General features: G+C 41.5%; 1 protein-coding gene across 1 annotated transcript in view; it reads right to left on the bottom strand.

The window, feature by feature from the left end:
• Positions 1–25,622, bottom strand: part of POLA1 (DNA polymerase alpha 1, catalytic subunit) — a 539,463-nt gene that overhangs the window by 429,367 nt on the left and 84,474 nt on the right. Inside the window, exons 11-20 of the mRNA XM_077480771.1 lie at positions 25,164–25,276; positions 15,418–15,534; positions 13,724–13,798; positions 8,657–8,795; positions 7,939–8,093; positions 7,256–7,340; positions 5,409–5,470; positions 5,203–5,292; positions 2,997–3,113; positions 412–587 (exon numbers count right to left, since the gene is read on the bottom strand). Coding sequence (XP_077336897.1) covers positions 412–587; positions 2,997–3,113; positions 5,203–5,292; positions 5,409–5,470; positions 7,256–7,340; positions 7,939–8,093; positions 8,657–8,795; positions 13,724–13,798; positions 15,418–15,534; positions 25,164–25,276 — 1,129 coding nt within the window. The remainder of the gene's footprint in view (positions 1–411; positions 588–2,996; positions 3,114–5,202; positions 5,293–5,408; positions 5,471–7,255; positions 7,341–7,938; positions 8,094–8,656; positions 8,796–13,723; positions 13,799–15,417; positions 15,535–25,163; positions 25,277–25,622) is intronic.

The following is a 25,622-nucleotide window of genomic DNA, read 5'->3' as shown; positions in this document are numbered from 1 at the left end:
TAATTACCATAAGTGTATGTGCAGCTAATTGTTTTTGCCGTTTAGTTTTGTGTAGCACACTGGATCCCAGCCAGATTCATATTGCCTTACTATTACTTTGGGGGCAAGCTTTACAGTGGTGTATTTAACTTGCTTCCTGAAGTTCAGCAAAACTTTTGGGTTTGGATATAGCAGAAAAGGGTTGAAGCCTCTGTCTGATTTTATTGGCATCAACACCCATACGGAAGAGATTTTTTATTTTTTTGCAGGAACACATTTGTGGAAATTCATAACTACACACTTTTTTTTGAGGTGGGGGTGGGGGGTTAAATTACAAAAAAGGAAAAAACAAAACAAACAAAAAAAAACACACACACACTTAAGTGCCCTTTTAAAATAGTGTAGTTTAAAGACTTTATACCCTTTTCATACCTGTAAGCACTGCGAACGTTTTCTGGAGGGAATACAAGACGTTCAGTTTTTAGTATATGATGGACCAATTCAGATAAGTGATAGCTTTTACACCGGATTAGCTCTTTTGCAGATATCTGAATGTCACAGATGATGCGACCACAGGCTGCGTTTTTCTCAGCAAAACCACTACGGCCCTATAAAGTGAAAAATACAGTGATTTTTAAACGAATACCTCCAAAGAAATTTTAACCTGCAGCACAACAGTACATTGTAAAAAAAAAAAAAAAAAAAAGCGACAGCAAATTTTTAAAAAAAAAAAAAAAAAAAAAAAAAAATCATGACACCCACATCTATTTTGGTTTATGCAACACTGGTACATTGCAGTCTAAAGCAAAATTGCAAGCACAGCAGAAAACGAAGGCTTGCTTCACATATTTGCGAATATGATGTGGTTTTTAAATCCGATTTGCACAACATGTGAATCAGACCAGATTTCAATGGAGCCAGTTCATACATGTCCGGGGCGGCTGCCATCCGTTTCTGAAAAGGGTCATTGGCGATTTTTGGGTCCAGTTTAGGTTCAAATGCAAGTAAAAATTTGCACCTGAATCAGTGAACAAAGCCACTCCAGACTGCAAACCTAGTCCAAGTTAAAAGGTGGAAAGGATGTGCTTAATTTTAGATAAAAAAGGGGATATACACTTTAAATACCTGCAATATGTAAATGAAAGGTACTTCATTCCAAACCTTTGAGTGCCTTATTTAACATGTTAAGGTTAACAAGGTAATAAAGGTTCTATTCCCACTGCAATGGAGAGCTGCCGGAGTGCTGTACTGCTTTGACAACAGTAGGGGACAGTGTTTTGCACATATTTGCACAGTGTTTACACTTTTTTGCACATTGTTTACATAATATATTCATTATATATTTATTTTTAATTAATGTATGATTTTGAATAGTTTAGTTAGCGCCACATAAAACACCCCTCTAGTAGGGGACAGTGTGTTGCCCCCCAAGTTTTGTACAAACTTTATTTGAAGTGTACAAAACACACTTAATTCATGGCACTGTACAGCAGTGTGATTGTTTAGAGGCCAGAGGATTTATATGGGGTCCCCTGAATCTCTCCATAACGAGAACAGGTTACGGACCATGCAAAGCACAAGGGATGTTGTTCATCACTTGTGATCGCAAAAAGTTGATGGGGGGGGGGGGGGTGGGGTAAGAAAAATATTGATAAAATAACGTAAAGCACCCCCAACCCCTTGTGCTCACGCAGAAAGGCGAACGTGCACGAAGGTCTTGCCCGCATATGTAAACAGCAATTGCACCCACACATTAGGTATCATAACAAACGTCAGGACCTTCCATACAACTCTAAACTGGTAACCTGTAAAAGCTTTTTTTAAGTGACAGTTTGTCAAATGTTTAGCAGTTGTAAACAATTCTAAATAAGGACATGTTAGGCATCAATATACTCGGCATAACAATCTCTTAAATTTCACCAAAAATTGGGTATTATAGCGTTTGTGTTCACAAAAATTAATCAGAGTATTTTTTCCCCAAAGAATGTAATTTTAAAAACCTCTGGGCTCGGTGTAGCCATTGACATACACAAGGCCCGCCCCTTCGTCACAGGCCGTGATTGACAGCAGAAGCAGCCAACGGCTCCTGCTGCCGCCTCTATGTCCAGTGAAGAGGGAAAGAGAAGAGAGACACTCTGATCTAATCAGGTTACTGGCCCGTTGCAAAATGTTCTTCCAGCTCTTGTTAGTACCACTTTGCCCACTTTTTGTTGCCCTGTCCCAACTTCTTTGAGATTTGTTGCTGCCATCAATTCCCAAATTACCATATTTACTTAAAATAGTACATTTTCTCAGTTTAAACCACCCTTTCTCAACCCAGAGGAACCCTTGAAATATTTCTGCAGTCCCAGGGAACCCCTGCTAAAGAAATCTACAACTCATGATACATTAGTGTGATGGTCCGTGGGAAGAATGGCCCTTACACTTGCGGTGATTGGGAATAATTACCTCCTTACAGATAGCTAAAAAGATCAGTGGTGTCGGTGGGAACTTATCCGAGAAGCAGAAATGGGCCAATGCTGAAGGAACCCCTAGCAACCTCTGGAGGAACCCTAGGGTTCCACAGAATCCTGGTTGAGAATCACTAGTTTAAACATTTAATTTAAATTTAAGTGATAAAGTAATTTTTAATTATTACAAAAAAAAAAAAACATGTCGTACGTGCCTGCTGAGTGTAAGGATTTTGCACAGAGCAGCCCAGATCCTGCCGCACACAAGTTTTTTACCTTTATGTATAGAATGCATGTAGGTAAAAAACGTGTGCCTATATGTTTTGTAATTACTATTGTGAATAAATAGGAGTTTATGACATTTACAAACCATTACATTTTTTTTTTCGATTTTACTAAGTCATGACTTCATTGGAATTGGGGTTACATAATGCATTAAAAGGTAAAAAAACTTCTGCCTTTAGAACCACTTCAATATAAAGCTGTGTCCCTCAATCATAAAGGGAGAAAAATTTTTAAATAAAAAAGCGAATCAGTGTCATGCAACAAGCTCTGCAAAAAACTTACCCCAAGCTTTGGCATAGTTGAGCGTCTCAGTCGTCCTATTTTGGACCAGAATGGAACCTTACATAAATTAATCCTTTGAAGCAAGACTTCCAAGTCAAATCCATAGATATCATGACCCTATAAAAAAATGACAGCAGGCTTAGAATAAACATCTAAAAATGAAAGGCTACAGACCAGAAAAAGTATAAACAAAAACTAACTAAATTTATATTATATATATATATATATATATATATACATACACACACACACACACACACACACACACACACACACACACACACACACATATATATATATATATATATATATATATATATATATATATATATATATATATATATATATACAGTATTGTACAAAAGTTTTAGGGCAGCTGTGAAAAAAATTCTGTAACTGAAGGCTGCTTTCAGAAATACAAGTGTTCGTGTTTTTTCCTCTTAACAAAATAGAATGGAATGAAATGAACAGAAGAGAAATCCAAATGAAATTTGATGTGACCGCCCATCAAACAAAAATTCATTCTGCTAGGTCCACTTGAACACAGTTTTTGAAGGAACTAGGCAGGTAGGTTGTTCAAAACATCTTTGAGAACTAATCACAGATTTTCTGTGGATGTAGGCTGCCTCAAACCCATCTGAGAGACAATGTTGAGATGAGGACTTTGTTGAGTTCAAACCATCCTTTCCAGGACTACTTGTTCTTTACAATAGAGATAGTTCTTAATGATATTGGCTGTATTGTTTGGGGTCATTGTTCTGCTGCAGAATAAATTTGAGGCCAATCACACGCCTCCCTGATGGTATAGCAAGATGAATAAGTATCTGCCTTATTTCTCAGCATTGAGAACACCATCGATCCTGAATCTCCAACTGCATTTACAAAAACGCAGCCCCAAACTTGCAAGGAACCTCCATCATGCTTTACTGTTGCCTGCAGACACTCAGTGTACTGTTCTCCAGCCCTTTGTGAACAAACTGCCTCCTGCTACAGCAAAATATTTCAAATTGTGACTGAAAAGTCCAAAAGCACCAGCTGCCATTTTTCTGCTTACCACTGCCTGTGGTTTTTGTGCATAGTTGAGTCACTTAGTCTTGTTTGCATGTCCTATGCACGAAAACGCAGGAACTGGGGGGCAGAAAAATGGTAGCAGGTGGCCCGGACCAACGCTCTTCTGAAAAGTAATCAATTCTCAGATTGCTGTTCAGAGGAATCTGATAGGTGGTAAAGAGGCAAGGTTGCCTCCTCAATGCCTGTTTTAAACCCCTAATGCACAGGGCGGCTGCAGCACAGTCCCATTAATCTGGAGATACATTTCATTCTGCCATGGCCAGGAGCATGTGCACAACCCTGGCTGCTGCATTGGCATCTAAAAGGAGAAGTTTAGAGTGGTAAAAATGCAGCTCAATTGCATTGTTTTCCTGGTCCCCCAACCTCACATTTGAAAGAGTCTTTGTTTCACATTTGTACGACTCTGTGCTTCATGTAAGAGCAACCCATTCATTAAAAAAAAAAAAAAAAAAAAAAACTTAAAATTCTTTTTTTTTTGCTTTTAAAAAATTGTGCCGCATCGTAAAAGCACTGAACTTGCCAATGCATGGGGGATACTATTAAGAATTAACGGCCTTCCTGCAGGTCTGGTGAACAACACATTTGTCTGCCAGTTGGGAATGTGATTTTGTGCATGTTCCAAACCTGCATTAATGTAAATTAAGTCTTAGACTGGGGTGCATCAAGGCTGAAAATACTTTTCAAAGGTGCCGTGACAAACACTGCCCTAAACCAAAATATAGCTTGATAATCATCTTCAGTAAACAGATCAATCCCCCTCCCATCTCTACAACTGCGCTGGCGAGCTCCCTTCAGTTTCCTTACTTTTCTTACTTAAAAGTGCCATCCCACCTGTGAAATAGTTTTGTTTGCTGTCATTAGGCTGTGTCCCTGACTGCAATTCCATTTACTGTACCAAGTCCATGTGCTTTATTATTATTATTTTTTATATTTGCATGTTTAAATAGCGCAGAGGGAAAGTAGTATGGGTGACAATTGATAACTTTTTCAGAGTTCAGGTTTAACTTGTGTACCCACTACAAGACAAAAGCCTTTAATTACAACATTTTTAAAGGAATTTATTGGTATATACTTTTTCTGCTAATGACAAAACTATTTTAAACTGCTGAAGCAAAATGAGTAAGTTTATACTCACCACTATAACATCTGGGTCAATTTTGTGCACTTTGGCAAGGAAAAAGCCTAAGAGAGTCCTTTCTGTCGACGCAATTTCAATGTTTACATTCTAAAAGATGAAATTTATACATGGGAAAAGGTAAATAGCATAGCTTTCAAAAAAGGTTTTGAATTTCAAAGCAAGAAAAATAGTTAAAAAAAAAAAAAAAAGAAAAAAATCAATACCTTTCGCTTCATTGCTTCTTTGTGATCATAGGGGAAAATGCAATCACTGGGTTTAGTGAGAACTTAAGAGGGCAAAGAGAAAAAAATAAAAATCAATTAGTAAGTAGCACACATACTATACTGTACTTGCAGATTCACAGATTAACTACCGTATTTTTCGGACTATAAGGCGCACGTAAAAGCCTAAATTTTCTCCCAAAAACGACCGTGCGCCTTATATATGACCTGTTGACATCGCTGGAGTTCTTTGTTAACAGTATCTGTCATCTTGACGTAAACCTTCGGACTATAAGGCGCACGTAAAAGCCTAAATTTTCTCACAAAATCGACCGTGCGCCTTATAGTCCGATGCGCTTTATATATATGGAAATATCCATTTTATCAGCCGGTCGTTGCTAGTGCGCCTTATAATCCGGTGCGCCTTATAGTCCGATGCGCCTTATATATGGAAATATCCATTTTATCAGCCGGTCGTTGCTAGTGCGCCTTATAATCCAGTGCGCCTTATAGTCCGAAAAATACGGTAGTCTGTTAGTAGTGTCATTTTCCCTTTTCTTTCTTCGTACCTCTCCTTTATAAAAATGGGGGGAAGAAAAAAAAATATTTGTACCTTGGCTGATCTATGGCCCAGACTGCACCACTTCCTGGGATTGCCACATCACATCTATTTCCCAGGAGGCAGGGTGTTACCAAAGGCACACACAAGATTCAAACTATGCAGTGTGGTGCATCTACACAAGTGTGATTTCTGTGCACAGGCATTTGCACACATTCACAGGTGCGCCCCTGGGCTCTCTAAGATACCAAATACCTGCAAGGCACTGGTGATGCACACACATCCGATTTTTGAGAATGGCATCCCAGAAGAGGGAGCGGGGAAGGGAACCGACAGTTCCAATTTGAACAAAGAAGCAGAATGCCCTAACTGGCTGGCAGCCACGGGTGGGTGAATATAAAAATCTGTAAAAGAAGTCCCTTTATGAAAATGAGGAACAAGTAGTAAAAATAAGATTAAAGTGGATGTAAAAGGTTTTTATTTTTAAAACAAACATCTCTATATCGTCCCTCCGATGGCTTCTCTCTTTCCAGTGCCCGCATGGGCAGCAGATTACATGGAGGCACTTATGTATGCTCGCTCCCGAGCCCCACTGCTGTGTTCATTGACTGACAGTGCGACTCGGCCCCACCCCCTAGTCACTGGCTTTGACTGACAGCACTGGGAGCCAATGGCCACAGGTCCCCCTGCAAAGCCAGTGAGACCTGGGAGGGAAGAGAAGAGCTGCAGACCTGCACAGCAATGGATAGAATGAGGGCTCAGATAAGTAGAAAGGGGTGTTGGGGGCAAAAACGATGCCCAAGCAGTTTTTACCTTAATGCAAGGAATGCATTAAGGTAAAACATGTTTAGGCTTTAGAACCATTTTTACCTATATAGAAATACAAAAAAAATTAAAAATAAAATGGTATTGGCAGACTCTATATTTAAACAACAGAACTGAACTACAGACCTCAGCCGCAGATAAGTGGGTCTTCTTACTATTGCAGCTTGTCCAAGGGAAAGTAACATTTACACCTAAAAATGTTTCAGTGTGCAGCGAAACGCATTGGTCTTAATACATCAACTACAACCAATTCAACTCCAGGCAGGTCACCCACTATTATCCATGACCAGGTATAGCACAAGTATTTTTGTTTAAAAGGACACCAAAACCTAAAAATGATGCAACATTGCCTGGGCAGGCCAAAGCCCTAAAAGTTCCACTTCTATGATGAGATATAACAAAATAAACTACACTACACTACAAGGAAGCAGTGAAATCTACAAATTTAAAAAATAAAGCAACCTACCACAAAAATGAGTCTGGAATGGAAGTTGGGGTGGTGCTTTATCAAGGGGGAATTTGTGATGAATCAGAGCAGCCAAAGCAACTATCTGCAAGAAAAGATTACAAATAATCTAGTCATAGAAAAATGATGTCACAGCAGTGTTTTCCTATCTGGATAGCAGACTAGGCAGTAATGTTGTACAGTACAGTCCAAACTAATCAGGCACCTGTTGGGCTTTTATAAACATATTCCTCATATAATGGCTACTGTTGAATACAATTTCATCACATGTTCTATATTGAACTGAATATCTGGAAAACATGATAGCAGTAGTGTCTTTTCAACATGACAAGAGACAACTTTTTAAAGTGTGAGTTCCACCCATTTAAAAGTCAGCAGCTACAAATAGTGAAGCTGCTGACTTTTAATAATCAGACACTCAATGGTGCCCGAAGCCTCGCTCCTCTCACCCTCCTCTCCGCCGACATTCTAACTGGGCAGCCAGCTGTGTGAGCCACGCTGCGAATGGCCGTGCAATCTTCTGGGACCTGTGACGTGCCCCAGACGATCACAGGGAGGAAAGGTGGAGAAATGATCTTCCTTCCGGGGCCAGGGGAGGAGGTGGGAGCTGGGCGCCCGTTTTACAGAGTCTCATATCTCAGAACCAAATACAGGATCAGAAAAGCCCATAAATAAAAAAATACCTCATTTTGGTGAGTCTTTGTATTCTGTACAGTCTTCATACTGAGAGACATGACAACAACCGGAGGTGGGGACTGATGCTTCACAACATTCACCTGATCAGGCTTTGAGACCATCGCTTCAACCTTACACCAGCTAATAGGTTGGCTGTTCAGCTCTAAAAAAAAATAAAAAAAAAATAAAAAAAAACAAAACACACACACACACACACACACTACAATGACACTCGAGGTGCTTTTTTTTTTTATTGCTGCTTTACCACAAACTGGTCTCTGACTCAATGCCCCGAGTTGTTTTCTGCTGCATGAGGCAGAAGACAAGGTAACTATCTCTGAACCCCATATCAGCTGCAAGTTGTTAAAATGTTTTATTATATTATAAAAACAGTTGAGCCTATATTTTGTGCTAAAAATATAACCTTACTCTGTTATAAAAATGTAATTCTAAACTAAGGATGCTTTAAAGTTACGATGACCAAGTATGCCAAGATGAGGTATAACGGACACCCTGCTATACCTCATTATAAGTAGTGCTGTATAAAATTAAATAAAATTAGCTTGTAATACAAAAAGGCCCTTTAATCCTTTACTTTGGCACTTACAACCCTGCCAAATGTAGCAAGTAGGCGAAATGCCTGTGGAGAGCTCAAGGTCAAGCAAACTATATATATATATATAAAAACATGCATGCAAAATTTGCAGAAAGAAGCCATATATTTACGTGGGCTCTTTATTTCTAGCCAGCTGGGCCCTTTTATCTTCCGACTAAGCAAGAAAAGCTCCAAGCTTGAAGTATTTGTTCCAAAGACATGTGAAAATGTTTCTCCTTTTAGGTCTTGAGGAAGTTGGGGCAAGTCTGCCTGCAAGGCAAAACATATCATAAAATAAATTTAGTCAAAAGGAAACAATTAGCCTTTAAACTGTATGTCCAACAATCACAGGCAATTTCTATTTTTCTTCTCAGTTAGTAGCTCACTCACCCCCTGCCTGGAGTAGTTACTTTCAAGAGCTATAAAATTAGGTGTGGTAATTTGTGTCAGGATAAACTTCATAAAGAATAATAATTGTTAATCTCCTTAAAAATAAGATTAGTACAAAGTTAAAATGGAAAAATATTAAGAAATCAGTAAGAAACTGGTGATTCAATGTGAAGCCTAGATACAACAATGCTGCCACCTTCCATTTCAGGTTTAGAGTCTGCACTGCTTATTTTTAGACCCTGCATTTAAAGATATCCATCGAAAACAAATAAGTTAGCAACTGGGAGGTTTTCTCAGCAGCAACATTTTTATTTTTGACATTTCAAAATAAATATATCCATTCCTAATGTTAAAAAAATAAAAATAAAAAAAAAATGCATTTTACAGCACCCATGGAGCTGCAGGTGGCATGCACAGTTAGCAAAGAAGCGAATGCCTGGCTGTATTCTGGTTAACACATTTGCGCATGTACACTGATACACTATTCATGTATGACCTGTTAACCCCAAATTCGGACATTCTGCATTCAGGGAAATAAATCATAAGCACATGCATGTTACCCAAAGCATTGCCATTTACCCCAATACATCGGCGTATTTTTTCACTTCTCTGGTCGGCAGTACATGTCACCTGCAGCTCCCAGAGTGCCAAACACCACAAGCTTTTATGCTAGGCATATTATACTTCAATACATTCATGTGAGTGTACTATATATATATATATATATATATATATATATATATATATATATATATATATATACACACATACATATATACACACACCTCTATATCATGCTCTGCACATAACAAATGTGTGGGTGTGATTCTTGACATCTCTGCGTTGCCAGCACTTCATACCTGTTAGCAGGGTTTTTTTGGAAGAGAAACGGCTCGTGCCTTTTTTTTAGCTACAGAGACATTTCCGCTATAAAAGCTTCCAGTTTGTACTAGTATCCAGACCCATATCACCCATTTTCAATGTGAATGGTAATACCAACAAATACATCACTACAAAACACTGTACCACATTTGGCTGCATGCATGCAAAATAGAGAACTATAAAGGCTACTTTCACAATGAGGCAGTTTCCAGGGTTTTTAGCACTAAAAATAGCACCAGTAATGCGCCCGAGAACTGCCTCTCATGCCACCACAGTGTGAAAGCCCAAGTGCTGTCACAGTGGGGCCGTGTGCTTAAAGGGGGGGGGGGCACGCAATGTAGGAACAGCATCATTGGGGCAGTGTAGGAGTGCTGTAGACAGTGCTTCTACAACCTACAACTCCCCTGGCCTTTGGAATGAATGGGCAGCGCTGCAACACAAACTCTTAACACCTTAACCCTTTCTTGGGGGTTTAAAAGCACCCTGCTAGCAGCCGAAAAGCCACTGTATCTCTATAAGTGGATGAGTCATCAGGTTGCCGGAAATAAAAAAAATTGTGAAAACAAAAACAGCGTGAGGGTTATTCCCCACCTCTAATCCATACCAGGACCTTTGGGTCGGGTATGTATTTTAACCACATTAGCCCCAGAAGAATTTACCCCCTTCCTGACCAAAGCACTTTTTGCAATTCGGCACCGTGTAGCTTTAACTGACAACTGCGCGGTCGTACGATGTTGCACCCAAACAAAATTGACCTCCTTTTTCCCCATAGAGCTTTCCTTTGGTGGTACTTGATTGCCTGTGATAATTTTTTGCGCTTTAAGCAAAAAAAGCGACAATTTTGAAAAAAGCACAATATTTTTCTCTTTTTACTATAATAAATATCCCCTTTTTTTTTTTTTTTTTTTTAAAAGCTATTTTTTTTTTCTTAGTTTAGGCCAACATGTATTCTACATATTTTTGGTAAAAAAAAAAAACAAAAAAAACAAACGCAATAAGCGTATATGGATTGGTTTGCGCAAAGGTTATAGCGTCTACAAGATAGGGGAAAGAATTATAGCATTTTCATTATTTTTTTTACTAGTAATGGCTGCGATCTTTACTATGACTGCAACATTATGGCAAACAAAATCGGACAAGCGACACATTTTTGGGCCAGTTGGCATTAATACAGAGCTCAATGCTATAAAAATGCATGGATTACTGTAAAAAATGTCACTGGCAGTGAAGGGGTTAACACTAGGGGGTGATCACGTGGTTAACTGTGCTCCCTGGGAGGTTATTCTAACTGAAGTGGGAGGGGACTGACTAGATCAAGTGACGGATCATGGTTCTTAGGCAATAGATCTGTCAGTGTACCCGCTATCCTGACTCCGCTAGGCAATGTATAGCTACGACGGCTCACGCAGGGGAGCCAACCTGCTGCAGTATAACTGCAGCGGCTGGTCGGGAAGCGGTTATGGGGAACCTCCACACCAAAAAAAATAAAAATAAAAAAAGCGTGGGGTTCCCTCAAATTCATACCCTTATCAAAGCCTAAGGTCTGGCAGACCAGGAAACGGGAGGGAAAAGCAAGAATGTGCCCCTCTTCCTGAACCATAGCCAGGACACGTCCTCAACCAAAGCACCTTGTCCCCCATGTTGATGGAAACAAGGTCCTCTTGCTCACAACCCTGGCGAGTGGTTGTGAGGGTCTGCGGGCAGGAGGCTTATCAGAAACTGGAAGCCCCTCAGATCCTGACACAATGGGAATGGGGCACCCATTCACAAAAAAAAAATAAAAAAAAATAAAGGAAGTGTAAATTTTTTTTTTGAAAAACAAATTACAACAACCACCTTTGTTGTATCTACATACGACAAAGGCTGGTGCTGTCTGGCAGTTCTTAAATAGCTCAGCGGCAGGGGTCACCCGGTGAGGTCATTGGGATGCCCCGCCCCTTATTTAAGAACTGTCAGATGGTGGCAGCCTTTGTCAGGTGTGGACCTTTTTTCCTCTCTTCAGGACAGCAGTGGCGGGCATCGCGATTGACGATGGATTTACACCAGGGAACTTTTCTATGTAGATATTTTTATTTTTTTAAGTCCTATCTCTTTACTCCCTTTTGCCTCCAAACTCCTTGAATGTTTAGTCTACAACTGACTGACCGACCAGCCCATTGAGAATACCCGTCTTGATCCCCTTCAGTCTAGATTTCATCCACAGCACTCCACTGAAACTGCCCTCCTAAAACTCACAAACGAGTTACTAACAGCCAAAACCAACGGTCATTATTCCATACACTTACTCTTGGACCTTTCTGCTGCCTTTGATACAGTCGACCACCCCCCCCCCCCCTCCTCAATTTGCTTGGTCTACAAGGCTGCACTTTCCATTGGTTCGAATCTTGCCCATCTCATCGCACCTTCAGTGTCGCCTACAACTCCACTTCCTCTTCTCCAACTCCACTTTCCGTTGGGGTCCAAGGTTCTGTCCTTGTACCTCTACTATTCTCAATCTACACGTCCTCCCTGGGTCAGCCTCCCATGGCTTTCACTACCATTTATATATGCTGATGAGACCAAAATCTCTCTCTATGCCCCTCAGCTCACCCCATCATATCTCCTCACGCATCAATGATCTACTAACAGACACATCTGCCTGGATGTCAAACCACTTCCTCAAACTTTATCTAAAACCGAGCTCTTAATATTTCCTCCCCCACGTGCCCCTTCCCCCGACTTCTGTCAAGATTAATGGCACATCTATCAGTCCGTCCCAGCATGCCAGAGTGCTAGGGGTAACCTTAGACTCTGAACTGTCCTTTCAGGCGCACATACAATCCCTGTCCAAATCATGCCGCCTTAGCCTCGGCAACATTTCCAGAATGCGTCCCTTTTTAACTAATGACACCACCAAGCTTCTTATTCACTGCCTGGTCATCTCTCGCCTTGACTACTGCAAATCCCCCCTCATTGGATTACCTTTACATAGACTATCCCCCCCTTCAGTCCATAATGAATGCCGCTGCCAAACTCATACACCTTAACAGCCATTCAGGGCCCTCCACCCCTCTCTGCCAAACCTTCCACTGGCTTCCACTCACCCAACAAATAAAATTCAAAGTACTAACAATTTACAAAGCCATCTATAACTCTGCCCCCAGCTACATCACTAACCTAGTCCCAAAATACCAACCAAGACGCTCTCTTCGGTCATCCCAAGACCTCCTCCTCTCTAGCTCCCTCGTCACCTCCTCCCAAGCTCGCCTCCAGGATTTCTCCAGAGCTTCTCCCATCCTTTGGAACTCCCTACCCCAATCTGTCCGACTGTCCCCCAATCTATCCATCTTTAGGCGATCCCTGAAAACCCTTCTCTTCAAAGAAGCCTATCCTGCTTCTAACCAACATGGTTTTACTTCATCAGCTCATCTCCCACAGCTATTACCTTTTGTATCAATTGACCCTTCCTTTATAGATTATAAGCTCTAACGAGCAGGGCCCTCTGATTCCTCTTGTACCAAATTGTAATGTAGCTGTAATGTCTGCCCTCATGTTGTAAAGTGCTGCGCAAACTGCTAGCGCTATATAAAACCTGAACAATAATAATAAGCTCTTCCCCAGGTAAGCAATACACAGGTACATAGCCACCCACATGATTCATCAGACCAGGCCACCTTCTTCCATTGCTCTGTGGTTGAGTACCGATACCTGCGTGCCCACTGGTACTTTAGGCTGTGGACACGGGTCAGCATGGGCACCCTAAAAAACTTGCCGCTATGCAGCCATATACATGAATTGCAAAGCCCATTTTTTTCAGCTTTCATAAAATCAAATGTTGCTTAATAAATCCCACTGACTTTCAGATTCCATTGTAACAAGGGAATCATTGTGCAAATGCTTCTGAAATACAACATGGAAAACTTGTCATGTTTGACAGAGCTACTTACTGAATATCGAACCTCTAAGTACTCAGAGCTGGCTGGCACATCTGGAATCTCAAATGCATAATTCTTTTCCACTTTCTAAAATAAAGACATACAAGTATATTTTCACACACAAAATATAAGTAATTAATATTGACACACTGCTCGACTGGTTCAAGATTTACCCTACAAAAGATGGCTCAAAGTTTAAACACACCTTACTGCAATTCAAGGCAATGTGCCTTAAGTGGGCGGGTGCAGCATGGTCCTATTCATTCTGAGGGGCACCCCAACACCGCTTTCAAAGGGATATTTATTGCTGCACAACACAATAAAATAAAAATAAAGTGCATACAACAATTTCTGCTTTTTATAAGGTAGTTCAAGGTCCATTTCCGCCCAATTCTCAGCAGCATATAGGTTTTCTATTCATTTGAATATGGAGGAACACTTGACTCACCCAAGGGCTTAAAATATTGAACTTTGCTGCTAAATACAAAAAGGACTTGCTTTTTGTTTTTGGCTTTTTAATTTTTCACAAGTTGTATATTGACCTAGTACACGGCTCAAAATTTCAAGTCCTGAGCAACTCGCCACCAGTTGCCCAACCCCTACCCTGTCCCGCCCCCAATTCCATCCCTAAACACTCCCTCAAATTATCTCATGAAATGACATTCAAAAGGTTTTATGCAGAATTAAGTTACAAAAACAACAACACTATCAATGCCCCTCAGCACAGCCTCACCAGTGCCAATCACTATAGCCTCACCTGGGCAGAAGAAAAGAGCGTGGCCGGACCATGACTGGAGGAAGAGAAGAGCCACCGGATAACAGAGCAGGATAGCACATGCAAGTGGAAAATGAGGGCTGGCGAGGAGCTGGGTGAAGCACCGCCGGCAGGCGGGATTGATCGAGAGATGTTCTCCCACCGATCACTCCGCGGGAAGAGAGCATGGAGGAGGAGGAGAGCCACGGGATCAGTGCAGGAATAGCCTGCCGGAACAACTGACATTATAATTGCCTCCGCTCAGCTTGCTGTCATACACAGCCCCGCCTCCTAACCCCACGCCTGTGATAGAAAGAACGCATCCCAGCATTGAACCCATGTTCTATCACAGGCACTGGGCCAGGAGGAGGCAGGGCTGTGTATGACAGCAAGCAGAGCGGAAGCAATTGTAAATTAAGCTGTTATAGCTATCCATGCACTGTGATCACACAGCTCTCCTCTTCCTCCATGCTCTCTATGCCTGGGGGGCGATCGCTGGGAGAACATCTCCCGATCAACCCCACCTGCCGGCGGTGCTTCCCCCCTGCTCCCAGGTAGCCCAGCTCCTCATCAGCCCTCATTTTCCAAAATGCGAGTGGAAAATTTGAGGGCTGACCTAGCATTTTTGAAATATAGGTTTTCACCTTAAAAAGGGATGATATTTCATATGGTTCTTAAATGCTATCAATGTCATAATGTTGAATGTTTGTTTATACACAGATCACGAGTGCACATTAAGGGGATTAGCACCTACTTTAACTGTTTGGTTTTGACCAACAATAATGACTACTGAATTAGGGGATACATTTTCTTATCAGGTTGATGTAGGATGACCATATAAAGGTCAAATCCGAAAACGCTCTCTGTATTGAAGCTTCTAGAAAAATCTCTCTAATGTAGTCTATACACACTCAAACCATATGCTTAGCATAGGACAGCCAAAACCACCAACCTTAGACTTGAATTTCATTATCTTATATTTTTCTGAAATGTGATCATTAAATTCTTGGTACACATTCATCATGGTCACTGGAACACCTGTGTCTTTTCCTGATGGCAACTGGATTCGCTAAAAAAAAAAAAAAAAAAAAAAAAAAAAAAAGGATGAATATATACATATCAAAACACTGAGAAAAAGCACTATATTGTATAAGCCAAATTCTCTAGAAATGTGTAATGGCAGTGGGAAACAGCTAGTAAAGGCCTTTCTACTGCTTCCCAGGCAACTTTAGATCACAGAATACAGTTGTTTAACACCACTTGCTGTCTTGTCCAATGTATATAAACAATGGTAGACTTCAAGTGGTTAAAACATGCTCACAGCTGTAGTTGTGTACAGAGTTTTCAGGCCAGAGATCAGATTTTCAGTAAAAGTGATCCGGGTAGCTGTAGAGCTACTCAATCACTTTTACAGTACTGAGAATGGGAAGTCTAGGACTGGGGGTAACTTGCTTCAGACAGAAGAAGCTTAAGGAACATCTAGGAGTATTTGGTCACTTCTGGTTTCAGTTCATTCATTGACCACTGGGGATTCAGATTGTATGACAATACAGACGGTATGATCTGTGCCTAATTAGTTGCAGCGGAGAGAGGTGACATAAGGGGTCTAATAGACCAGACCCCCTGATGTCTCCATAAATAGATCTGCCCCTTCCATGCTGTTGAGAAAAAAAAAAAAAAAAGGGCAAAAAGCATTAAGGCAAACTAATGCACAGAGCAAACAGTGACCGTGCCACACATGTGAGGTATCACCATAATGAGAGTAACAACTCTGGGGCCATCGATCGCTATCAAATATTAGAAGGTTAAAATTGATAACGTGTGAGGACTTTTAAACCATTGCCCATAGAGAATTTTGAATACCACAGTTTTTCGCCAATCCATGTGGGCGTGCAAAATTTTAAGGCTTGACACGTTTAGTATATTTGGCCAAAAAAACTGAATTATATTTTGCTTGCAGACAATTTACTTTTTTTCTTTTTTTTTTTTAAAGGGTAAGTTCATCTTTACAGAAAACGAAAGTGAACTTACACAGGTGCCCCTTCTCACAACAGCCCCCCAGCCGCAATTGCTGGTTCCAAGCACTGGTGTATCTGCTCCAGGAGCTGATTTGGAGCATTCTAATTGGTCGGTGCCATCCAAACATCCCCCCGGCGATTGCAGCGATACAGGTCGGAGGAGGGCGAGGAGGGGCACCTGTGTAAGTTCACCTCTCAGAGTTTTCTCTGTAGTAGAGTTAAGAAAGCATACATTTGATAGTTATGAAAAATATGTAACAGGAAAAACTGCAGCCACAATTTTATTCTACAGGGCTCTTGCTTTCAGAAAATTATGATTGTTTGGGGATTTGGGTAATAAAAAACAAAAAAAAACAAAAAAAAAAAAAACTGTCGGTGCCTTGAATATCTCCTAAACTTACACAGTTTAGGAGATATTCACCATCAGCATTGCTCAAGTCATCGGCACATGTGCAATAAAGAAACGGCTCACTTGTGACATTTTTTCAGCTGCTGTGCCACACATGCGCGGGATGGATGTCATTCGTGGGTACGGCCAACCACAGCGCTGGAGCAACCCAGAAATAACTCTGGGAGACATGTTGCCGGCCACAGCTGCATGGCGGGACCACTGCGGGGGCTTCGATCTAAGGAAAGTATTACATAATAAGCTAGTATGCATAGCATACTAGCTCATTATGTCTTTGCCTTACAGGTTTTTTTTTTCATGGGTTTACAACCACTTTAACAGGTGTGAAAAGAAAAACTGCCCTGGTCTTCAGGTTGTTTAACAACTTTACCTCTAAAAGATTTAACAACCCCCCCAATTCATGACCAGGCCACTTTTTCCGATGCAGCACTGTGTTAAAGGATAAGTTCACCTTTTCTGTCAGAATTTTACAGTAAGGCGCAGTAGTGGCGTCGTGACGACGGGGGGCGTGGCTTAGTGATGGCCGTGTAATGTGAGCACTGACTTTCCCCTCCAGCGTCCCGCTTGAGAAGCCTATGGCAGCCTGCAGTCTGTGAAGCCTACGGATATATAGCCATTGATCTGCTGAGAAAAGCTATAACCCTTGTTATATTCCCCGCTGGGCGCTCCTGCTGTGTTTCACCGTGTCCATTGTGATCCCGCTGTACCTTCGGCATTTGTGCTGTGCCGTTTCTTTCCCCGCTGGGAGCTGATCTGGCTAGTGCTGTTTGGCGGTCGGGGGGGGGGGAAGAGGAGACGGAGGAGTGGCTGTGAGAGAGAGTGGAGGTGGACGCGAATGTCACGGTGAGAAGCCAGCCCTGGGAGCAACAGGTCCGTCAGTGCTTCGTGTATCTGCCTAGATCCATCCCATCTATCCCTCCCTACCCATCCATTCCACTCTAAAGACACGAGCCCCTGGGAGAAGCTGGAGAAAGTTGGGTGATTGATGGACTTCCCCCTGTGATAAAAAAAAAAAAAAACTGGACTTTGCAGATAAGGAGATACAGAAGTGTAAGAAGTACATGGAAGTATATGGAGAGGTGAGCCTATGTTAAATTGCTGGAGAGTGCTGAATCTACACTATCATATATACAGAATTAAGACTGAAAGAAGCTTATGGTGAGCTTTTGTTAAACTGTTGGAGAGTGCTATGTCTACACTATCTTATATACAAGACCAAGATTGATATATAGGGCACTTTTTTTTTTTTTCTTGCCCTGTTTTTCCTCTACTCTCCTTACTATTGATACCTAAATTTGGAATTTGTCTCCTTACCGGGGATGCACAGCACAAGGAGAAGGAGAGAGGAAAAAGCTGTGCAAACTGAGCTAGTCCAACAGGAGATTAAAGGTTTTTTTCCCGCATACACGAGCAGCGACAGCTTGGGCATCCATGTTAGACTAGGGAGACGGCTGGTATTGAGATCCCAATGGCAGCACCTCGGATGAGTCTCCCATTATCACCAGACGCAGCATTGGACATAAACCAGGCGCAGGCAAGATTGGAAACTGGGTTGGAGGTGGGATGATGGGGTGTAATGGAAGAATCTACAGGTGGTATGGACTTAAGATTAATGCAAGCCCTTCCAACTCATCAAGAAATAGAGGCCTTGAGAACAATTATGCAGGCTCTCCCAACGCGCCAAGAAATGGAGGCCCTGGTGTCCCGACTGGAAGAGGGGCACAGAAGGGAAATGCAGTTAGTACGGTCAGAGGTACAGGCTCTAACAGAAAGGGTAAATGCGGAAACATCTGCTTTTAATAGCATAGAGGAAAGGGTGTCTAAATTAGAAAGAGAGCAGATAGCACAGACGTCTACTATACAACTAAAATTTGAAGCGGTTGAAGACCGAAGTAGGAGAAACAATCTTAGATTTAGAGGTATCCCCAAAAGCATTGAGGAGGATCACCTGCATAGGACTGTGGTTTCTATTTGCCATAATCTGGGGGTTATTATGGCCCCAAGAGAAATTGAATTTTATAGACTCCACAGAGCTCCAGGCCCGCGTGCAATAGACCTGTCCAGACCGAGGGATGTAATTGGGCGCTTACATAGATATGCTCATAGGGAGATGATTAGTCGGAAAGCATGGGACGTAGGCCCGATACTTTATGAGGGCGCCAAGATTAGTATTCTACCGGACTTATTAAGAGCTACTTTACAGCGGAGGGCTCAAATGCGGCCAATACTGGAGAAAATAAAGACCTCGGGGGGACCCTACCGCTGGGGGTATCCAATCTCCCTGACGGTTAACAGGGGGGATCAGCCTCTTTTGTGCTTTCATCTCCAAAGGAATTACCAGCCCTATTTTCCTTCTTGGAAGCTGACTGGTGTGAGGTGCAGGATTGGCTTCAGCCTATAGAGAAAAAACATTTAAAAGAGGGCGCTCTAAGGACTGGTGGTGAAAATCCCTTGACGGGTAGTGAAGAAGCAACTGCACAGCAAATAGCTGATGCGGGCTCCTTACCCAATGTTAATGTGCTATAAGAGAACAGGGTTGCGTATGTACGCTGGGTGATATCTCCCCTTAGGGACCCTGGATAATTTACTTAGCATAACATATATATAGGATGATATAAAATATGTATATGATTGTCATGCCTTCCTCCCTCCCCCCATTTCTTTTTATGGGGTGGGGTTTTTTTTGTTTTTTTTCTCACGGGAATTGATTTTATTAGACACAAATATTAATTAAACAAAATTCGGGAGTTCACGACTTACACAATAAAATATTGAGATTTGGTATCACGGATTTAGGGGATATGCTGACTTGGTTTGTTATAGGATTTGGGGGTAATGTGGTTGGGGAAAGAGGGGAGGGGCAGGGTTAGGGCTGGTGGGTGGGCGGGGGGTGATATAAAGGTTATAACTATAATATACATTATAAATATACACTTACTTTGGGGTAAGGGGATAAGGATTGGGATAACTAATGGGTAATTAGAATAATAGAAATAAAAGGATACACCTTACATCCTTTTTTTGGGGGGAAGGGGATGGGGAGAGGAAAGGGTTTTGCCCCTAAATAGTAGGGTAGAGTTTTTGGACTGGCCTGGGGGACTATAGCCGGACCTGTGTATTGTATAATATTAACCACTTGCTTACTGGGCACTTAAACACCCTTCTGCTCAGACTAATTTTCAGCTTTCGGTGCTCTCACACTTTGAATGACAATTACTCAGTCATGCAACACTGAGGCCCAAATGAATTTTTTGTCCTTTTTTTTCCCCACAAATAGAGCTTTCTTTTGGTGGCATTTTATCACCTCTGGGGTTTTTTTTTTTGCGCTATAAATGAAAAAAGACCGAAGATTAAAAAAAAAAAAAAAAAAAAACACATATTTCTTTGTTTCTGTGACAGAATTATGCAAATTATTAATTTTTCTTCATAAATTTTGGCCACAATTTATACCGCTACATATCTTTGGTAAAAATAACCCAAATTAGTGGATATTATTTGGTCTTTGTGAAAGTTAGAGAGTCTACAAGCTGTGGTGCGAATCACACAAAATTGATCACATCTGATGTACTGGTGGCCTATCTCGCTTCTTGTGACCCGAACAAGTCAGGAAAGTACAAATACCCCCCAAATTACCCCTTTTTGGAAAGTAGACATTCCAAGGTATTTAGTAAGAGGCATAGTGAGCTTTTTGATGTTGTAATATTTTTTCCCACAATTCTTTGCAAAATTAAGATATTTCATTATTTTTTTTTCTCCACAAAATTGTCATTGTAATAGGTTATATCTCTCACAGGGCATGTGTATACCACAAATGACACCCCCCAAAAAATTCTGCTACTCCTCCTGAGTATTACAATACCACATGTGTGGGACTTTTTCACAGCCTGGCCACATAGAGAGGCCCAACATGCAGGTAGCACTATCATGTGTTCTAGGAACATAAATTACACATCTAACTTGTTGACTATTTATTACACTTTTGAAGCACCAGGACAATGACACGTGGCACTGATGACAGATGGCACTAATACGTGGCACTGATGACAGATGGCACTAATACGTGGCACTGATGACAGATGGCACTAATACGTGGCACTGGGGGAGGATGGATGGCACTGCTGGGGGAGGATGGATGGCACTGCTGGGGGAGGATGGATGGCACTGCTGGGGGAGGATGGATGGCACTGCTGGGGGAGGATGGATAGCACTTTTTTTTTTTTTTTTTTTTTACAAAGCGAAGCAGAACGGCTGCCGCTGCAGCCGTTCATCTCTCCCCTCTCACACTCTGTGTGAGGAGGGAGAGCGGCGCTGAGAGATGATCCCATACGTTTACATATGAGATCATCTCCCATTGGACACGGCGATCACGCTGTAAACGGCCGCTGTGATTGGCCGTTTACAGCGATCTGTGTTTGCCTGTCCCCGGGTGACACGGCGAACACAGAACTTCCGCGATGCGCGCCCGCGGCGGCGCGCATTGCGGAAGTAAACAATAGGACGTCCAGGGACGGCCTCCCGGACGAACGCGCCTGCTCTACGGCCATCATTCGGCTATAGGGCGGGCGTGAGGTGGTTAAATAGAGGGAGAGGGAATTGATGAGAAAAAAATGGGACTAAATCGCTGAGGTTGCCCGAAGGGATGTTAATATAAAAGGGGCTACCTGGAGGGGAGGTAGTGCTCTGTATTTGCTAGCCACCCGCCCATACCTTACACCTACGGGAAACTAACAACCCTTAGGTAGGTGTAGGGGAAATCTGAAAGATATTCCCCATAGAGGGTCTTCTTCCCCCCCCCCCCCTTCTTCTGCATCTAGTCCGGATAAAATGGAGGGATTACGTGTAACATCACTTAACACTAGAGGACTTAATGTTCCCGAAAAACTTAAAATGCTATTAAATGATTTAAAACGCTCCAAAACCGATATTGGCATGGTACAAGAAACACATTTGAAGGAGGGAAAATTTCCCCTTCTCCAAAATAGAAACTTTCCAAATGTTTATCATGCCACAAATCAAGAGGCTAAAACTAAGGGAGCGGCTATTTTAATTTCTAATTGTATTACGTGGTCTCTGTTGGATAAATGTCAAGAACCAGGGGGAAGATATTTATTCCTTAAGGGAATTATAGGAAATGTTAAAGTGACTCTTGCTACATTTTACGCCCCAAACATACATCAAGATGGGTTTTTGAATAAAGCCTTATCAAAATTAATGGAATTTAAGGAAGGAACACTTTATATAGGGGGGGACTTTAATGTTCCTCTAGATCCCAAACTAGATACCTCAAATGGGACATCTTCCGTCTCTGGAAGAATTAGGAAAAATATCCTTTGCAAACTAAACGAACTTCAATTGGTCGATGTATGGATGGCTTTCTATGCAGATGAGAGGGATTATAGATTCTTTTCAAACCCCCACCAGCGATACTCACGCATCGATTTCTTTCTACTATCTCAACGAACGTTATCGTTAGTACAGGACATATGTATAGGAAATATAACCTGGTCCGATCACGTGCCAGTTACGATCAATATTTCTCTGCAGGAGGCTACACATAAGATGGATTGGAACTGGAAATTAAATGAAAGCCTTTTGCAATGTCCTGAAATTCGAGAAGATTTAGTCAAAGAAATCGACTCGTATTTTAAAATTAATGATAATGGAGAGACTGAAATGGGGACAGTGTGGGAAGCCCATAAAGTAGTAATTAGAGAAATTCTAATAAAACATGGATCCCAAATAAAGAGAGTTAGAGAAGAGGAAACAGGTAGATTATTGGAAAGGATAAGGGAAATAGAGATACAACATAAGAGGTCAATGGAGAAGGATATAGGAATAGAATTAGCACATCTAAGAAGACAACTATCTGATCTCCTTCGGTATAAGGCAAGGGCTATTTTACAACAAAAGAGGAGAGCAATATATGAATCAGGAGACAAATGTGGTCAAGTGTTAGCAAGGAAATTAAAAAAACAACGACTCCGTTCATATATACCCTATATCAAAACAAAAGGAAACCTTAAATCATCAATACCGAAAGATATTGCAGAGGAATTCAGACAATATTATACTTCATTGTATAATCTTCCGGTGCCCTCCCATCCCTCTTCATCACTAGAAGAATATCTTGAATCTTCTCATCTAGCGAGATTGTCATCGCCGGCGTGAAGAAAACTCGAGTTACCAATAACAACAGAAGAGGTAACTTCGGCAATAAAGATGTTGAGGCATGGAAGGGCACCTGGTCCAGACGGATTCACTCTGCATTTTAAAAGTTTTTATTTACAACTAGCCACTTATATGGTTAAAACATTTAACGTACAAGGAAAAGCAGCGCCTCCACCTGTAGAAGCATTGAGGGCACATATTGTACTTATTCCAAAAGAAGGAAAGGATCAGTCAATATGTAGTAGCTATCTTCCAATATCATTACTAAACACGGACTACAAAATAATCACGAAGATACTCGCATCTCGCCTACAGCCGTTTATGACGCAGTTGGTTCATTTGGACCAAGTGGGGTTTAGCCCCACACGTGAAGCTAGGGATAGTACAATTAAAGTTTTGAATTTAATTCAATATGCAAACCAAAAGGAGGCTGCCGAGTATCTTTGTGAATACAGATGCAGAAAAGGCCTTTGATAGGGTCAATTGGCCCTTTATGTTAGGAGTTTTAGAATTTTACTTTCCATAATAGAAGGGTTTTGCAATATAATTTCTACACCAGCAATCCCAATGTTCTCATCCCTTACTTGCCTCGTCCAAGGCAGTTAGAAACTGAGAACGTTTGTTCATGCTGGGGCATGCATGACCTCCCTGATCACACCTCCCTCATTAATTTACCACTTTTTTACCACCACCCACTGTCCAACTTTTTTTCTTTATGCAAACATATGGCACTGGTATGACACTGGTAGTATTTATGTCAACAACTATGCTTTCATGGTAATCTAGAATTAAATATATATAATTTAAAAAAAGAAACTATGTAGTTACCCATAGTAAAAAATCCTCAGGTGGTGAGGAGGCATATGTCAAAGGCGTCCTGAAGAGCGATTTAGATTGTGGATCGCTCCTCTAAGGGCAACGCCAGTGTAAAATAGCTCTTGGGGCTCGTCACCCCAGTTTCACCACGCTGGCAAACAGCGTGTGCTGTGTCAACATGACACCTGTCTTCGGCTCTTTACCCATGTCCGATCACAGCTGATCACATGTACACAAGGAAATGCCAGTTATCGGCTCTCCTCACACTGACAGTGTGAGGAGAAGAGAGCCAATCAATCTCATCTCCTCACAGGGAAGACCTATACAGATAATCAGTGCACTGATCATCAGTGCAGTGCCAACAGTGACAATCACTGAGTCAGTGCCACCTTTCAGTGCCCATAAGTGCCCCCATCAGTGAAGAAGAAAAAATTACTTACAATTTTTTCTGACAAAAAAAAAAAATTGTAACAAATCTTTTCAAACAGTATTTTTTTAGCAAAAAAATAAAACTCATTGAAGTTTAAATACCATCAAAAGAAAGCCATTTGTGTGTAAAAAAAAAAATTTGGGTACAGCTTTGCATGACAGTGCTAAAAGCTAAAAATTGTCCTCGACAGGAAGTGGGTAAAAGTACCCTGTATTGAAGCGGTTAAAAGGAGGTAAGGAGGCATTGTACAGCTTAAAATGCTCTATGAGTGACCCAAACATGGATTGCTCTTCAAAAAGGTAATAATTTTTGCTGACCCACGGTGCAAAGCCACACATATACACCAACACACTTACTGTGACTATCAAATGATAAAATAGAAACATTTCACAGTAAAGGTGTTTAGGTGTATATATATATGCTGTACAAATACTACACAGTCTGACTGTACCGTCACCTTTTCCAAAAGTGCCGAGCCTGTGCACCCGCCATGCGGACACCTCACTGGTCTCTTAGTCACTGCCTGGCTACAGCCTCAGGACTTCCATGCCTAAATGCAGAGTGCCTTTGGTGTAGCATTCTGCCCATACAGTTACAATGCATTTCAGCATACTATAGATTGACAGAATGCAGACAGTGGGGCTGAAAGCATTTGAGTTTAGGAGATTGAGCTCAATCCTGACTCATTGAGCTCATTCAGATGGGCGATGAGCCCCATCCTCAAAGGTCTGAGATACAAGGAAAATGTATATATGCTGAAGTCTGAAAAAATGTGCCTGTACAAAAAAACAAACGACCAAACATGATCAAAGATGCATAGCTCAAGTTTGAATAGGGCCTTAAAGAGTGGGGCTTACCGTTTCACGTGGTAGAAGGTAAATGGTACGCTCAATGTTTTTTACACTGACACAGCAACTGACAAATGCTTCTGCTGACTCGATCCAAACTTTTCCAAACAAATAGACAACACCTGTAGTATGGCAAATGGCAAATATAAATGAGGTACAGTAAAGATTGCTTTAATCAGACAATACTTTACAAAACAAAAATGACCCATCCAGCAATATGATTCAGTAACTATATAAAATACTTAAAAGGATTTCTTGTGAATCGTCATTAAAATACCCAAGCAGAAAAGTCCCCCACTACCCCCACCCTGCAATAGTTTCTCCAGTGGGCTATGGTGCTGTTGTGTTTGGCGCGAAATCCGAATCAGCAGGGGAGTCATAACAGAAGACTGTGTGTAGTGGGGACGCTATGCATTGAGTACTGTGAGTAACCTGAACATTGTGGTGGCACATGTGTATGGCACTCCA

This window comes from Lithobates pipiens, unplaced genomic scaffold, assembly GCF_037356315.1.
Source record: "Lithobates pipiens isolate NorthernLeopardFrog02 unplaced genomic scaffold, aLitPip1_a1.2 Scaffold_16, whole genome shotgun sequence".
NCBI classification, from domain to species: Eukaryota; Metazoa; Chordata; class Amphibia; order Anura; family Ranidae; genus Lithobates; species Lithobates pipiens.
Note: the sequence above shows the minus strand (reverse complement) of the source record. Positions and strands in the feature narration are given on the sequence as shown.